This window comes from Nipponia nippon, unplaced genomic scaffold (assembly GCF_047370975.1).
Source record: "Nipponia nippon isolate SJK-2023a ecotype South Korea unplaced genomic scaffold, ASM4737097v1 scaffold_2, whole genome shotgun sequence".
Lineage (NCBI taxonomy): Eukaryota > Metazoa > Chordata > Aves > Pelecaniformes > Threskiornithidae > Nipponia > Nipponia nippon.
The window spans coordinates 127,361,067-127,374,243 of record NW_028262336.1 but is presented as its reverse complement, the minus strand read 5'-3'; the positions used below and the strand labels follow the sequence as shown (position 1 = coordinate 127,374,243).

General features: G+C 43.7%; 1 protein-coding gene across 1 annotated transcript in view; it reads right to left on the bottom strand.

The window, feature by feature from the left end:
• The window catches only part of INTS4 (integrator complex subunit 4), a 36,794-nt gene that overhangs the window by 5,916 nt on the left and 17,701 nt on the right, over window positions 1-13,177 (bottom strand). The window contains exons 13-19 of the mRNA XM_087758325.1: window positions 13,036-13,151; window positions 10,899-11,032; window positions 9,952-10,109; window positions 7,008-7,101; window positions 4,772-4,852; window positions 1,912-2,042; window positions 863-922 (exon numbers count right to left, since the gene is read on the bottom strand). Of these exons, the coding sequence (XP_087614451.1) occupies window positions 863-922; window positions 1,912-2,042; window positions 4,772-4,852; window positions 7,008-7,101; window positions 9,952-10,109; window positions 10,899-11,032; window positions 13,036-13,151 (774 nt within the window). The remainder of the gene's footprint in view (window positions 1-862; window positions 923-1,911; window positions 2,043-4,771; window positions 4,853-7,007; window positions 7,102-9,951; window positions 10,110-10,898; window positions 11,033-13,035; window positions 13,152-13,177) is intronic.

Genomic DNA, 13,177 nt, shown 5'->3' with positions numbered 1-13,177 from the left:
ACGTGGGGATTTTACATGTCCCAGCATCCATAGGTGACCCTACAGCTAATGGACAAGATCTACCGGCATCCAGATTCCCTTTGGTGGAAGTCATCACTGCCTGTAGGAGTTACGTTCCTGAGGAAAAGTGATGAGTTTGGCTGATCCTGAGACTCAGTGCAAAGAAAAGAGACAAAGCAAATGAAGAGTTCTAGTCATTAGCTACCAAATAAGCTAAACATTAGGGAATGGGTAGATTTGGCTCCCTTTTCTCATCACTTAACCAGCCACAACTGCCAAGCATATGGACCACGAATAAACGGGAATTTAATCAGAACTAGAGATGGAATTCTGCTCAGCCAACTCCGGATATGCATGTCTCCGGGCTAGCTATCCAATTCCCTTCTGAGCCGATGGAAAAAAACTGGGCATCTTTAATCTGACCCGTTTTAGACATCTAGATTAGAATAAGGCAAAAGAAACACCTCTCCAGTGAGAGGAGAGCTGGGCAAGTGCTTCATAAGCAGTGGTCTCACAAAGCAAATGTCAACACCTGGGCGAGATGACTCCCACCTTGAGCATGGAGACAGTTCACTCACTCTGTCATTTACATTCTAGAAATTTGTGATAAAGGGAAATTCGTGATAAAGGGATAAAAGGGAAATTCCCTTTTTTGTCTTAGCCCAGGAACACTCTTCCATTGATCCCACATTTAGAAGCGAGTTTACTACTTGCTTTATCATTATCTCATGATAGCAGTCCCCGATGTAGAACAGCAACAGTGGAAGGCAGATGCGAAGAGATGAAAAACAAACAGACTATTCCCTGATGACAACAGCGGGGAGACTTTCTAACAGAGTGAAGCAGCAATGGAGATTCTCACCTCTGAAAGGAATCCACTTCTTGTAGGAATTTTTCACACATCCCAAAAAGGGGTTCCACTCTGTAATGAAGATAACATTAGTTATCTTTGTTTTAAATAAAGAAAACTGGCTCTATGGCTATAAGCATTTAGGTGTTTTGGAATCTAGTCCAAGCTCCTAAAAACTACAAGATCTTACAATTTTGAGGCCAGAAAGGTGTTCCCCACAAAACAAAACAAATTTAAATAAATAAAATAAAAATTTATTGCCGTCTCCCTCCCCACATCCATATACCCCTCCCACAAAAAAAAAAAAAAAACAAACACATTTGCGTAAGGCACTAATTAAGTTCCCAAAGCCACTGTTAGAACTTTCTACCTATAAAACAAGAGGTTAAAAGGCAAATATATTATGGACTTCTATGGCAACACAGTAAATTGATGGCAACAGACTCGAAACAAAAGTAAACAAATTAGGACATTAACCACTTTGCTCTAATTCCACCAAATGGAGTTCTAATTCCACAACCATCCAAACCCATGTGTAACTTCATTGCCCTCAGCAGCCAAAACGAACCACACAGAGCCTCTCCTCTTACCTCAGCCTTGCATAAACATGAGCATTTTGTGTCTGAGTCACACAAACATTAGCTGCAGATCAGTCAAAAAGACAATTCTTTTTTGATGCTAAAAACTCAGCAACTAATACTTAATGAAGCAAACACAATTAATGCATTTTGATACATGACTTTTCCTCATTTAAATAGGTCCCATCAACTCTAAGACACACTCTAGATTTTGAACCTATTCATATGTTCATAGCTGAGAAAACTCAACCCCCTGAACATGTCTTCCTAATAATTTTGTCATCTAATTTAGTATTGTGCCACTCTACAGCTACACCAAAGGCAAAAGAAGGCTCTTCATGCTGAAGTAGTTTAGCAAATGGTTATTGGCATGCCGTGATGATTTATGCGTCTAATTTATCCTTGCTGGTTTTTTAAACAAAGCTTGAGGAAACTAAGCTTACAGTTAACCCTCAGAAGGTCCTTTTACCAGGTCATCCTTACCCTCTAGTGGTACGCGCAGTCACTATAAGCTGTAACGCCTTCGCCTGCAGTCTCATGTGGTGAATAATGACCACTTGTCTGCTTTCCACGCCGCTGTACATGAACTCCATTTTATACGTTTCTTCCAAGATCTGTCAGACAGACACCACAGGGGTTACAAGCCATCAGACTCCATTAAACTCTTGCACAAGCAGGATCACAAGATTCTGATATCTTGCCTCATACTGAGGAACACATTAATTCACAAGTCTCATTCTTTTGGTGAAATCCTTCACGGCGTGAAGTGGCACCTAATACTAAAAGGTTATCTTGGCTATATTAAAGAAACAATTCATGAAACTTGGCCTGAAATCAAGCACTCCCTCCACTGGCAGTCTATCTTTTGACATTGCATTTTAGATTTCTAGGGGGAAAATGCTCACCGACTCCCGCTGGCCACTCTGGAATATAAAACGTGAGCAGCACAACAGAGCAACCGCAGTGGTCCTGCTCAGGTTTACATTTTTGGAGCTATATTTGACAAAGTTCTCTTGGAAACAACTTTACATTCAACAACATTTCACGTACTGCAGCTGAAGATGGGAACTCTCACAAGGTAAGTATAATTCTGGGTTATTTTAGATACGTGGTTAAAAGCTTAGACAGCACATTGCACAGTTTTACTTGTACTTAATCTGTCAAATAGGTGGGCTTAAGTAGACAAGGGAAGTGCTCAAATTAATACAGTTGAGTTCAGTATGACTGTACAGAAACCAAGAACTCGCAAGTTATCTAATAGGAAATATTCCCTCACTTTGCATTGACGGGAAGTGTTCTACATTCACAATCACAACAGATAAAACTTCCCAGGGGGTTCACATGCTACTGCGAAGGGCACCCAAGACAGACAGCGCAATTAGAGGAGATGTAAAAAGCTGATAGGCTTTTGTTTCTACTCTCCCTGGGGACAGCTGTCAACAGCACAGAAGGTTTTGATGCACAGCAGTACCTGCCTCTTACTACATCTTAATTAACTGAAGACTCAAAATGCCAGCATAGTTTCCCAGCAGATCCACGTACTTGCTTTTACCCTAGATTTGTTTCCCGATTATTTAATAGCTTGCTTTCTCCTTTACCTTTTCTTACTGTTTAGCTTCAGTTTTTCCAGGATCAGATCATTCGTACATCACAGAATCAGAATAACTCAGGCTGGGTGGGACCTCTGGAGGCCATCTAGCCTGGTCCCCTGCTCAGCGCATGTCTAATTAGATCCAGTTACTCAGGGTCACATCAATCTGTGAACGCTTCCAAGGACGGAGATTCCCCCCGCCTCTCTGGGCAACCTGTTCCAGTATTTAACCTCCCTTACAGTAAATTTTTTTCCCCTTGTATCTAACCAAAATTTCTCATATTCCAACTTGTGTCCATTGTCTCCTGTCCAGAGCAGTCTGGATCCATCTCATCTACATCTTACGATGAGGCAGTGACAGGGAGCAGTAAATCCATCCTGAAGCCTTCTCCTCTCCAGGCTGGACAAACCCAGTTCCCTCAGCCTCTCCTTGCAGGGAATGTGCTCCAGCCCCTGACCACCCTGGTGGCCCTCTGCTGAACGTGCCCCAGTTTGTCAGCATCCTCCTCCTACTGGGGAGGCCAAAACACAACACAACACAGCCCTCCAGATGTGATCTCCCCAGAGCTGAAGAGAAGGGGAGGATCACTTACCCAGACCTGATGGCTACGCTCTTGTATGGATACAGCATCCACTGCCTTCCCCTTCTCCACAGCACCAGTCTCCTCATCATAGAGGGCCATGATGTTGGTCAGGTGTAGTTTCATAGACTCATAGAATGGATTGGGTTGGAAGGGACCTTTAAAGCTCATCTAGTCCAACCCCCCTGCCATGGGCAGGGACATCTCCCACCAGACCAGGCTGCTCAGAGCCCCGTCCAGCCTGGCCTTGAATGTTTCCAGGGATGGGGCATCTCCCACCTCTCTGGGCAACCTGTGCCAGTGTCTCACCACCCTCATTGTAAAAGATGTCTTCCTTACCTAAATCTACCCTCTTTCAGTCTAAATACATTGCCCCATGTCCTGTCCCTACAGGCCTTGGTAAAAAAAAAATCTCTCTCCATCTTTCTTATAGGCCCCCTTTAAGTACTGAAAGGCCGCAACAGGGTCTCCCTGGAGCTCTCTCTTCTCCGGGCTGAACCCCCCCAGCTCTCAGCCTGTCCTCACAGCAGAGCTGTGCCACCCTCTCACCATTGCTGTGGCCTCCCCTGGCCCCGCTCCAACAGCCCCATGTCCTTCCCGTGCTGAGGACCCCCGAGCTGGACGCAGGGCTCCAGGGGGGTCTCCCCAGAGGGGAGCAGAGGGGCAGAATCCCCTCCCTCGCCCTGCTGCCCACGCTGCGGGGGATGCAGCCCAGGAGACGCTTGGCTTTCTGGGCTGCGAGTGCACATTGCCGGCTCATGGCCAGTTTTTCATCCACCAGTGCCTCCAATTTGCCCTTGGGAAATGCATTTTGGCTGTTACCAATCACCTTGTTGACCTTCACTTGTTTAGAAATGGTTTTTAAGAGGAGTTGGTCCATAACCTTCCCCAGGAATGAGGTGAGACCAAGCAGCCCACAGTTTTCTGGACCTCCTCTCTTGCTCTTCTGGAAGATGGGTGCTATGTTTGCCTTTTTACAGTTGCCATGAACCTCCCCCCACTCGCCACTCATCTTTTGAAGATGAGAGAAACTACTCCGCTTCAGGGAACTAAGATTTACTTGGACACACTACAGCAGTGGAAGGTCAGAAGAGTATTATTGCTGCATGGCCAAGGAAGGGCTCGTATCTGAGGACTTGCCTCCACGCAGACCCAGCTGCTTCTGCCTCACCTGTTTCGCTGCAGCAGATGCTAACGCGTTCTGTTTCAGGTACAGAGGAGCTGCCACGTTCCACAGCTTCTCCTGCAAGGCCTACAGAAGAAAACCATGAAATGATGATAAATACCTAGCTCAGTCTAAACATTATAACGCTGCGGTAGATGAGCTTGGGAGCAGGGAAGATGCCCTGCTCTCGGCTGTACACCAACAGGTTGGTTGAAAAAGCAGGCCAAAGTTTTCTTTTGTGCTTTTAAATACAACACGGGGAACCAAGGCCTACAAAATATGTATTGCTCTATAAATACACTGAGATACCTATAGAACTATAAAACAGAAGTTGAGAATAATATTAAGACAGCGATGAATTAGAGACTGGCTGAGCCAAACTCTTCAGTACTTTTTAAGGAGAACGTTATGCAGAATGAAGTCGCTTATTAGAAAAACAATAGCCCACTGCTTTATCACCTCCCTGAGACCAAGATCAGGGCAATCTCAGATTGCAGGCAAAAAGTGGAAACAATAACAACTGTCCCCGAAAACACACCTACACAGTCACATTTCTGAACTTTCCTGTCGACAGTCTCTGTCCCACCAAAGATCCTGGAGTTACTAAGAATAGTGAGTGTAAATCAGCTACTGATATTCGTATTAAAAACAAAACAAAAAACAAAAAAAACACCCAACCACACCCTATTTGCTTTTTGATTTATGTTTAAAACAATTAGGAAAGCTTGACTGGATGATTTATATCATCGCCTCCTTTTTGAAGCTGCCTGCCCTTAGACAGAGCTAAACAGAAAGCCGGCTGTAGCCAAAGCTCGAGAACAGGCAGACTAAATCCTTCACCTAGGCTGGCCCCAGAATCCCAGTTAACCACGCACAAAATCACAGGGTATATAGAGCCTTTAAAGGTCTGGAACCTTTTGAACCTCGAGAGGCTGGGGAATGAAGATACTTTTTTTCCCCCCCAACAGCTTCTTTCTCTCGGGGAAACAAGCAATTGGAAGGAAATCTACTGAAAAAGGGCTGCTCTGACATTCAGGTTCTCTCCGCCATATCAGAATTTCTAATTGTATGATATTAGGAGTTACTTTTCATTTCAGCCACATTACCAACTCCTCTGCATCACAGATGTATTGCCTGTTCTACAGCTCGAGCCACAAATGGCTGATGCAGCTTTTACCCCCTTCTTCCAACCAGAGCACTCAACAGATACACAACAGATACACACAGCGCTTGCCAGATACACAAACCATCTGGTTCGCTCCAGTCGAACCCTGGAGAAGGGCAACAAAGCCACCTCCAAATGCTGGTCCTCTGCCTGGATAGCACATTTTGCTTTGGCAAAAGTTTTGGATTTAGCTAGGAATGTACTGAACCGTAACACCGCTCATCTAAAATACGTTCTTTGGGTGATAAGCGTATTCTGAAGATTTGAGGGCTGCCATGAGATATGCCAACTGGCAGCTACGCGTTTAGCAAACAAACTGAAATCCCTTCTTGGTTTCACATAACAAAGATTTTATTGAGTCCCTTCTGGAAACCTCTTTGTTGGCTTGCTTTAGTTCTTGCTTTACATGTGCATAAATAAAATTCAAAGACCTCAAGAATGCCAGGAGACTAACTTAAATACTATTGCCCGTTGATAGCTTGAGAAGTGAAGCAAAAAATTAGTTCCCGTTTACAAGCAAGAAGCTGACTTTGAAAAGGGTTGCTGCCGTGGTGTCAAAGTAACCACTTCATCTGCTAATACCAAATAGATCATTTCAGCACCGTAAAAGAAAGCGTAACCGATATTTTGCTCAATCAAATCTAAAGAATTCCTTTGGCATCGCTGCCAAAAAAGCTGTCTACAAAACACTGTCTATAAAAACTTTACGTATAGCAGCAGTTTAGCAAAAAGCATTCCAGTGGCGAGTAGCAAAGAGAAGTTACTCTCGTAACATAAAAGGCTACAGAGTAGTTGCCTCCATTGTGATTTCTGTCAGAAAATAAACTCTGCACTGGCAAAATGCACATGAACCAACGTAAGTACAACAGCAGAGATCTGCACTGGTGTACTCGTTGGCAAAGTTACCGCATAAATTATTTGCCACAGAAGGGAAGCAGGAGTAACAGAAATCCACGGAACCTGCGTTTTCATCATACGTCAGTTTTCAGCACAAACATCAAAACGTGAAAGTGCACCGCTAAGATGGACGGGGGCATTTTTGAAGAACAGCCCAAAAAAACCCAGATGAAGTCAAACCTTGATGAGGAGCAGCTGACACCGAAGGTAAGTTGCAGTGAAATCTGCCATCCCTGCCAGTTCTGACTGCAGTTCTCCAAGCCTCTGAAGATCACTGAAGCATGTGGGGAAAAAAAAAGGAAAGGGGAAAAAAAAAAAATTGAGACAGCAAGTTAATCTAAATGCACTCAGAATGCAGCAACAGCAACGATGAAGCCAGCTATTTCTGCACCTTGCTTTTTCTTACTCGTAGAACAAGCACCAGAAACAGCAGCAAAACGCGCGCTACAAACCAGTTTGCACCTTGAGACTTGGCATCTCCTTCCTTCCCGGAGGCTGACACGAGTGCAGCAGTGGAAGCTGTAAGTCTGTCAACCCACATTACTCCGCAGCCCTATGGGAACCATACTGCATAGCAGTTCCAGATTTAACTTAAAACACTCCAGACTTCTACAGCAGCTAACGACCCATTTGTGTTACACTGCTGGGAAATCTAACTATTCGTGTTGGCTACGAAAGGTTGTTTGGAACATGTCGGGCTCCCGCAACCAAGCATATTTGAAATATAGCTGCCCTTTTAAACAAGCTGAAATCTGATGTTCCGATATTTGCCCAAGTAGCTGTTGTGTGCTGTCTCTATAAGTATTTCTGGTAAATCATACAGCAATAGAAGTAGCTTTTAACATCACAGAAAAAAAAGACAGTTAATGGAACCCAAAAAGGCTTTAGTTCTCTACTCTTAGACATGTTTTAAAATCAAAAGCGTGTATTAAGAAAACAAAACTCATTTTTTGTTATAGAACTGAAAATAGGTTGGATGACATGGATTCAACATGTCTCTGTTCTCTGTATTTTGCTTTGATCCGAAGTGTACTAACATTGTCACTCTACTTCCATGTTTCCTACGGTATTATTAAAAAGAATGTTTTTTCTTCAGATGATCCTTTTGTTTATTTTAGATTTATCTTTGCATTGATGATGCAATTCTGAAACCTTGACTCTGCCAAACCAGAAGGTTGCTGAGCGCTGACACATTCAAAAAAATCCATGGGATTATCTGTATAATTTGCAGCCAAAGAAAAATCTCTCCTAAGCAGAGGGGCTGTGCCTTCCTTCCATGCAACAACAGCAGAGCCAGACTCCATTTAATCTTTTCCCAGAGAGAAAAGAACGGACTCCTGGGTGCTCAATTCCCATGTCTGTCTTAATGCATCAGAACACACTAACAGGGAACAGCATGTCATCCCTCAGCTAACAGCTCGGCAGATATTCCATTTCCCAGTCTTCTACGGTTCCCAATTCCACTAATTCTATTTCCTTACAAATCTTAAACAGATTTCAACATCCCTGCAAGACAAAAAAAATTCCTGTTGTGTAGATGGAGAAACTAAACCACAAAGACCGATTTGCTAAAAGCCGGTCTTGCCGTTTCAGCTGCAGAGCCTGGGGGAAGAGCGTCAGTCCCGAGCGTGGTTAGAAATGTTAAGTCCCAAGCAGACACCAGTTCCGCGAGGTCTGCTCTGCTTCCCCTGGTGACAATAATGATAACGATCCACTGCTGCGAGCTGCTTCTGTCCCTCTCCTCTCAGCAACCAGACTGTTGGCGCAGGAAACTCTTGCCCTCTGCAAAATAACCTTTAACACTTTCTTTGTTTTTGTCTTAAATCCTCTCTGCTCTTAAGGGTGGAAAACAGCAGCTGGTTTAGTACGGTTCCTAGGTGGTGATCCCAGAAGGAAAAAAGCCAAGCTAGTGATTTCCATCAACTCCAAAGCATTACTGTCCTTTACTGCATATAAGTTACACACACAGCCATCTCCAACACAATTCCTACACTCAAAATTGAAAACATTCACAGCCTGCGAGGTTTCCAGACCTTCGTCATACCTTTACAACTCTGGATGCCCTGCCAAGAGATTACCTGCTTCAAGCATTTGGTGTATTAAATGCTTTGAGACTATGTTTTAGGCTGCGCATAGTAGCTTCAAAACAGCTGAGGAGAAACCATAGAGTTTTCACAGTCGGGGTTTCAGTGAGGAGCACACTGTTTATTCTCCACTGCAGGTGGGTGTGAGAGTGACTTACAGCTACCCATAGAGAAGAGGCAGCTATTTCGGAGGAAGGAAAAAACCCAAGGATTTTTGGAATTCCATATTCCAAAGCAAGCATTTTAGATTGTTTTTCTAACTCTCAAAATAAGGCTCTTTTCCTCTTTCCAAGCAGAGGAATCACATTGAAAGGTTCCTTTTCAAGTGTTTTGTTTGCGTAAATCAGTCCAGAGATGAAATGGAAGAGGGAGCATAAAACCCACATTCAGAAGCCATACCTACACCTTTATCTGGACAACAGCAGACAGCAACACGCAATAATATTGTCTATTCCAGGAAAAACTCTCTGATTTTCAAACTGATGAGAAATGCCAGAGTCCTTTATAAGTGGGACTGGCGCTGAGAACCCAACAGCAGCAGGTCCTCTCGTGCTGAATGAAAGGCAACAGGACCTGGAAACTGGAAGAGCAAAAGGGACGACCTCTCTCTTCCCAGAAAAATGAAACAAAAAAACCCCTGTGCATATACATTAAAAATAATATGATCAAAAGGAGGGACTCTTACAGGGACAGAGAACTAGGAATGACGCACGAGGCTGTCACCCATAAAAATTGAAAGCGTATTTTACCATAAGCGAACAGTCCAAAAGCACCCTTACCTGACTCTTACCACGCTCTGAAAAGATGTTCCCCCAAAACACACACTGATTATTCAGTGGGGCAGAGCCAGAGCTGAGACCATCAGTTTTGTTTCAAACAGGCCATGAATGCCGTTTTATCACAACGCTCTCTAGAAGGCGGCTCAGACTAAGTGCCCGATAGCAAAGCACAAGACTGATATTCAGAAGCAAAGCACCTGCTTCAGAGAAACTGGGAACCCTGACCGATCGTCCCACGAACAGGTCAGCTTGCAGCCTTACCGGATGGTAAATTCCAGCAGCTCCTGTATGCCCTGCGGGTCAAGGTGCTGAAGGTTGTAAACCCTCTCCAGGCTCTGATGCAGGAACTGCTGGGAAGGATCTTCATGTGGTGTGATGCTGGGAGAGACAGGGGAGGACACCAGCTTCCTACCTGGCAACTAAGCAAGAAGAAACACATGCAAACAGAAAAGTCTAACACAAGTAACAACACTGCAAGATGCTGCTGCATTATTTAACAGCTACCAATTGAGAGCTCTGATTTATTTCTCAAATTCAAAGTTTGTATCAAGGATTTCAAGTCTACGCCTTTCATCTTTGTTAGTTAATACTCTCCATTTTATAATCCACTTGCAGCTAGAGATCTTCAGGTTAAACTTCAACATCCCTTTAAGGGAAATATCTTTCCCCATCCACCAACGATGACACTGTGAAGTCAAGGGAAGACCAAGACCACACAAACCACAATTGGCTTTACGAGCTGCAATAAGACCTATGACCAACTTCAGTCCCGCCTGTACTTCCATACAGGAAAAGCGTGCTTCAAAGCGGCCAGGGAACGCATCTCAGCAGCAAGTAAACTGTTTAGGTAGGACACAAGCCAAACGCTGGAAGGTCTACAAAGGCTAAGCTCCCCTTCCCCACACAGTGAGAGCTACAGAAACTCCCAGGACTCCTGCCCTCCCAGTATTCTTTCCTAACCAGCAAGCCATGTGCTATTCTCACTTGAGAGCAATAACGTTATTATTCTCCCCAAAATATTACAAAATCCGTATTGTAACAATTTAATATTTGGCTCTCCTTACTTAACGTACATTTCAATATTCATTCGCTTCGTGCTTGGGAGAAAAACCTTTTAGAATCGAAGTGTTACACACTGACGGACACGGAGGAGACCAGCAATGGTCGTAACAGAGCGGCAAAGCGCAAACCAAAGGGGCTCAACTCACTCTTAACGGAGGGACCAGATGAGAGAGACTGTCCCGAAGATAGGCGTAATGTCTGAACGTATGATCAGAGAACAGGGCAGGCATCGTTGGGCAACTTTTAGCGGCATTAAAAATCAGAACCAGAACAGCAATGTCTATTGAAATGGATTGTTAAAGAAAAATAAACAACAGCAAGAATTGCTCCTTGGGGATGGCAAGTTAAACCAACAACAACTCAACAACCCTTTCTTTGCTGGAGATTGTTTAGGAAGTTCTTTACAGTTGGAGAATGCTGAGCGAAACCCAAAGAGGCAGCTGCCTGAGCAGATGAAAACAAAGTACGAAGCACAAACATTACAGGATGGGCCATATTGGAGGAAAGATGTTACTGCCAACATGGGATGGCTCAGAGGCAACACAAAGGATAGAAGCCAGGGATTCTAAATGCAGAACATGCTCATTAGGTGGAGTTTCACTCTTCCTCAAAGCTTACACTGTGCTTACCAGTTTGGTACCCAAACACCGCCTAAAATTAAACGTTTACCTCTGAGTCTTTGAAAATGGCTGCATTTCCTATGATGCCCTGAAAAACATCCCTCTTACACAGACATAAAACAAACCAAAGACTCAAACATGGGAAGGTGATTCTGGAATAGAAAAAAAACATTTTCACAGTCTGAGAGCCCAAGAAATACAGAGGGCAGCCAAAGGCTTTGATCAGTTAGCCCAAAGGCTGGGGCACTCAACTGCAACAGGGCTGACCCCAGGCGTACGGTCTCTAACAGGAGCACGTGAAAGGACCCCAATGCAAAGCTTATGATCCTCTGGGCACTCGCCTGCACGGGGAAGAAGCAGGTTCAGCCACAGAAGGGACTGAATCCACTCTCTCGCCTCCCAAAAAATCTTCTGCATCCATGGGCTGCCAAGCGTAAAGGTTGCCACTTGACAAACCTATTTCTCCTCTTTACACAAAATCCTTTCCAGATTTTCAGCTGAAACTACTCAACTAACCTGATTCAAATTTGCTAAGTGCTTTGAATCAAACTAAACCATGTTTTTAGTTAACAGTTTACACTGGAAACATACCATTCGGGTCTACCTTGTAGCTTCTGGCTCCCAGGCCCGTCTTCACATAATAGAGCTCCATAAAATTTGGTGGCAAGTTACCTCCAGCACATTCTCCAAAATCATAATATTTGGTTCAGGGCAGGAAGGTGCATCGAGCTAAACAACAGCTGTCTCCCTGCCCCGATGTTCCTTCAATTCTCAACTCATAGGACAAATTTACTCAAATCATTAGTCAACCATCTGATTACGGATTAATCCTTCTCTTCACCCGACCCTAGCCCTTTTCAGTTCTCACACGCTATTTATTTAATCTGCATAGAATTCCTAGCTGATGGCCTGTGACTGGTGGGAGAAATAAGGAGTAGCTTCACAGGGGAAGAGAGTTGTTCCAGTCTAACATGTCCCAGCATGCATCAGAAATAACATTACGTTCTGCAATCGCACAGAAGGGAAGCAAGGAGAATGAACAATGGGAAAATAGTATTTTGCATTTCCAAGGCATCTCCTATTGTTAAGGACAATGGTATTACAATAATAGTTCATATTCTAAAGCACTAGAAGAGCTACCATTAATATAAGGATTTCTGATTTTGAATTATTTCAAAAAGATGGTAAATTTATAGCATCATGGGGATTCAGCCACTACTGTACTAGGAGACAGTGCTGTTCTGTACACTGCACAACAGTGAGAACAGGAGAAGTTTTACCCAAAAAGAAAACAGACCCGGAAAAATCACTCCTCCTCTTTAAAAGCTAAAGCATCTTCAAAATTAGTGCAAACCAGAGAAACGTTTTCACTTCAAAGGACTCATCTGCAACGCCTAAACCTTGACAAATTGCTTGATAAACAGATTATTCATCACAGCATAAAAAAAGGCCAATTACACCACATTGCTATTTACGAAGATGGTTCCAGGTAACAGTTATTCCATCACTTGTTGAGTGATAAAACTAAGTGGCAAAGGGATTCAGAAATAGCTACAGGATTGTCTGCTACAGTTTGAAATGGTTTAACAAATGTGAGCATCAGGAAAATATGAATAAAATCTACTGCAGTCAAAATGATCAACTGGCTTCATTAAAAAGATACAGGCTGGGTCATCCATGTCTGGTTCTGGAGTGTCAAAGAACGGATGTGTGCTCAGCAACTCTGGGACTAATGGAAGCACCAAAGTGGGATGCCTGCTTCCCAAGAACTTCAAGCATCTGAAAATACACAGATTGAAATATTT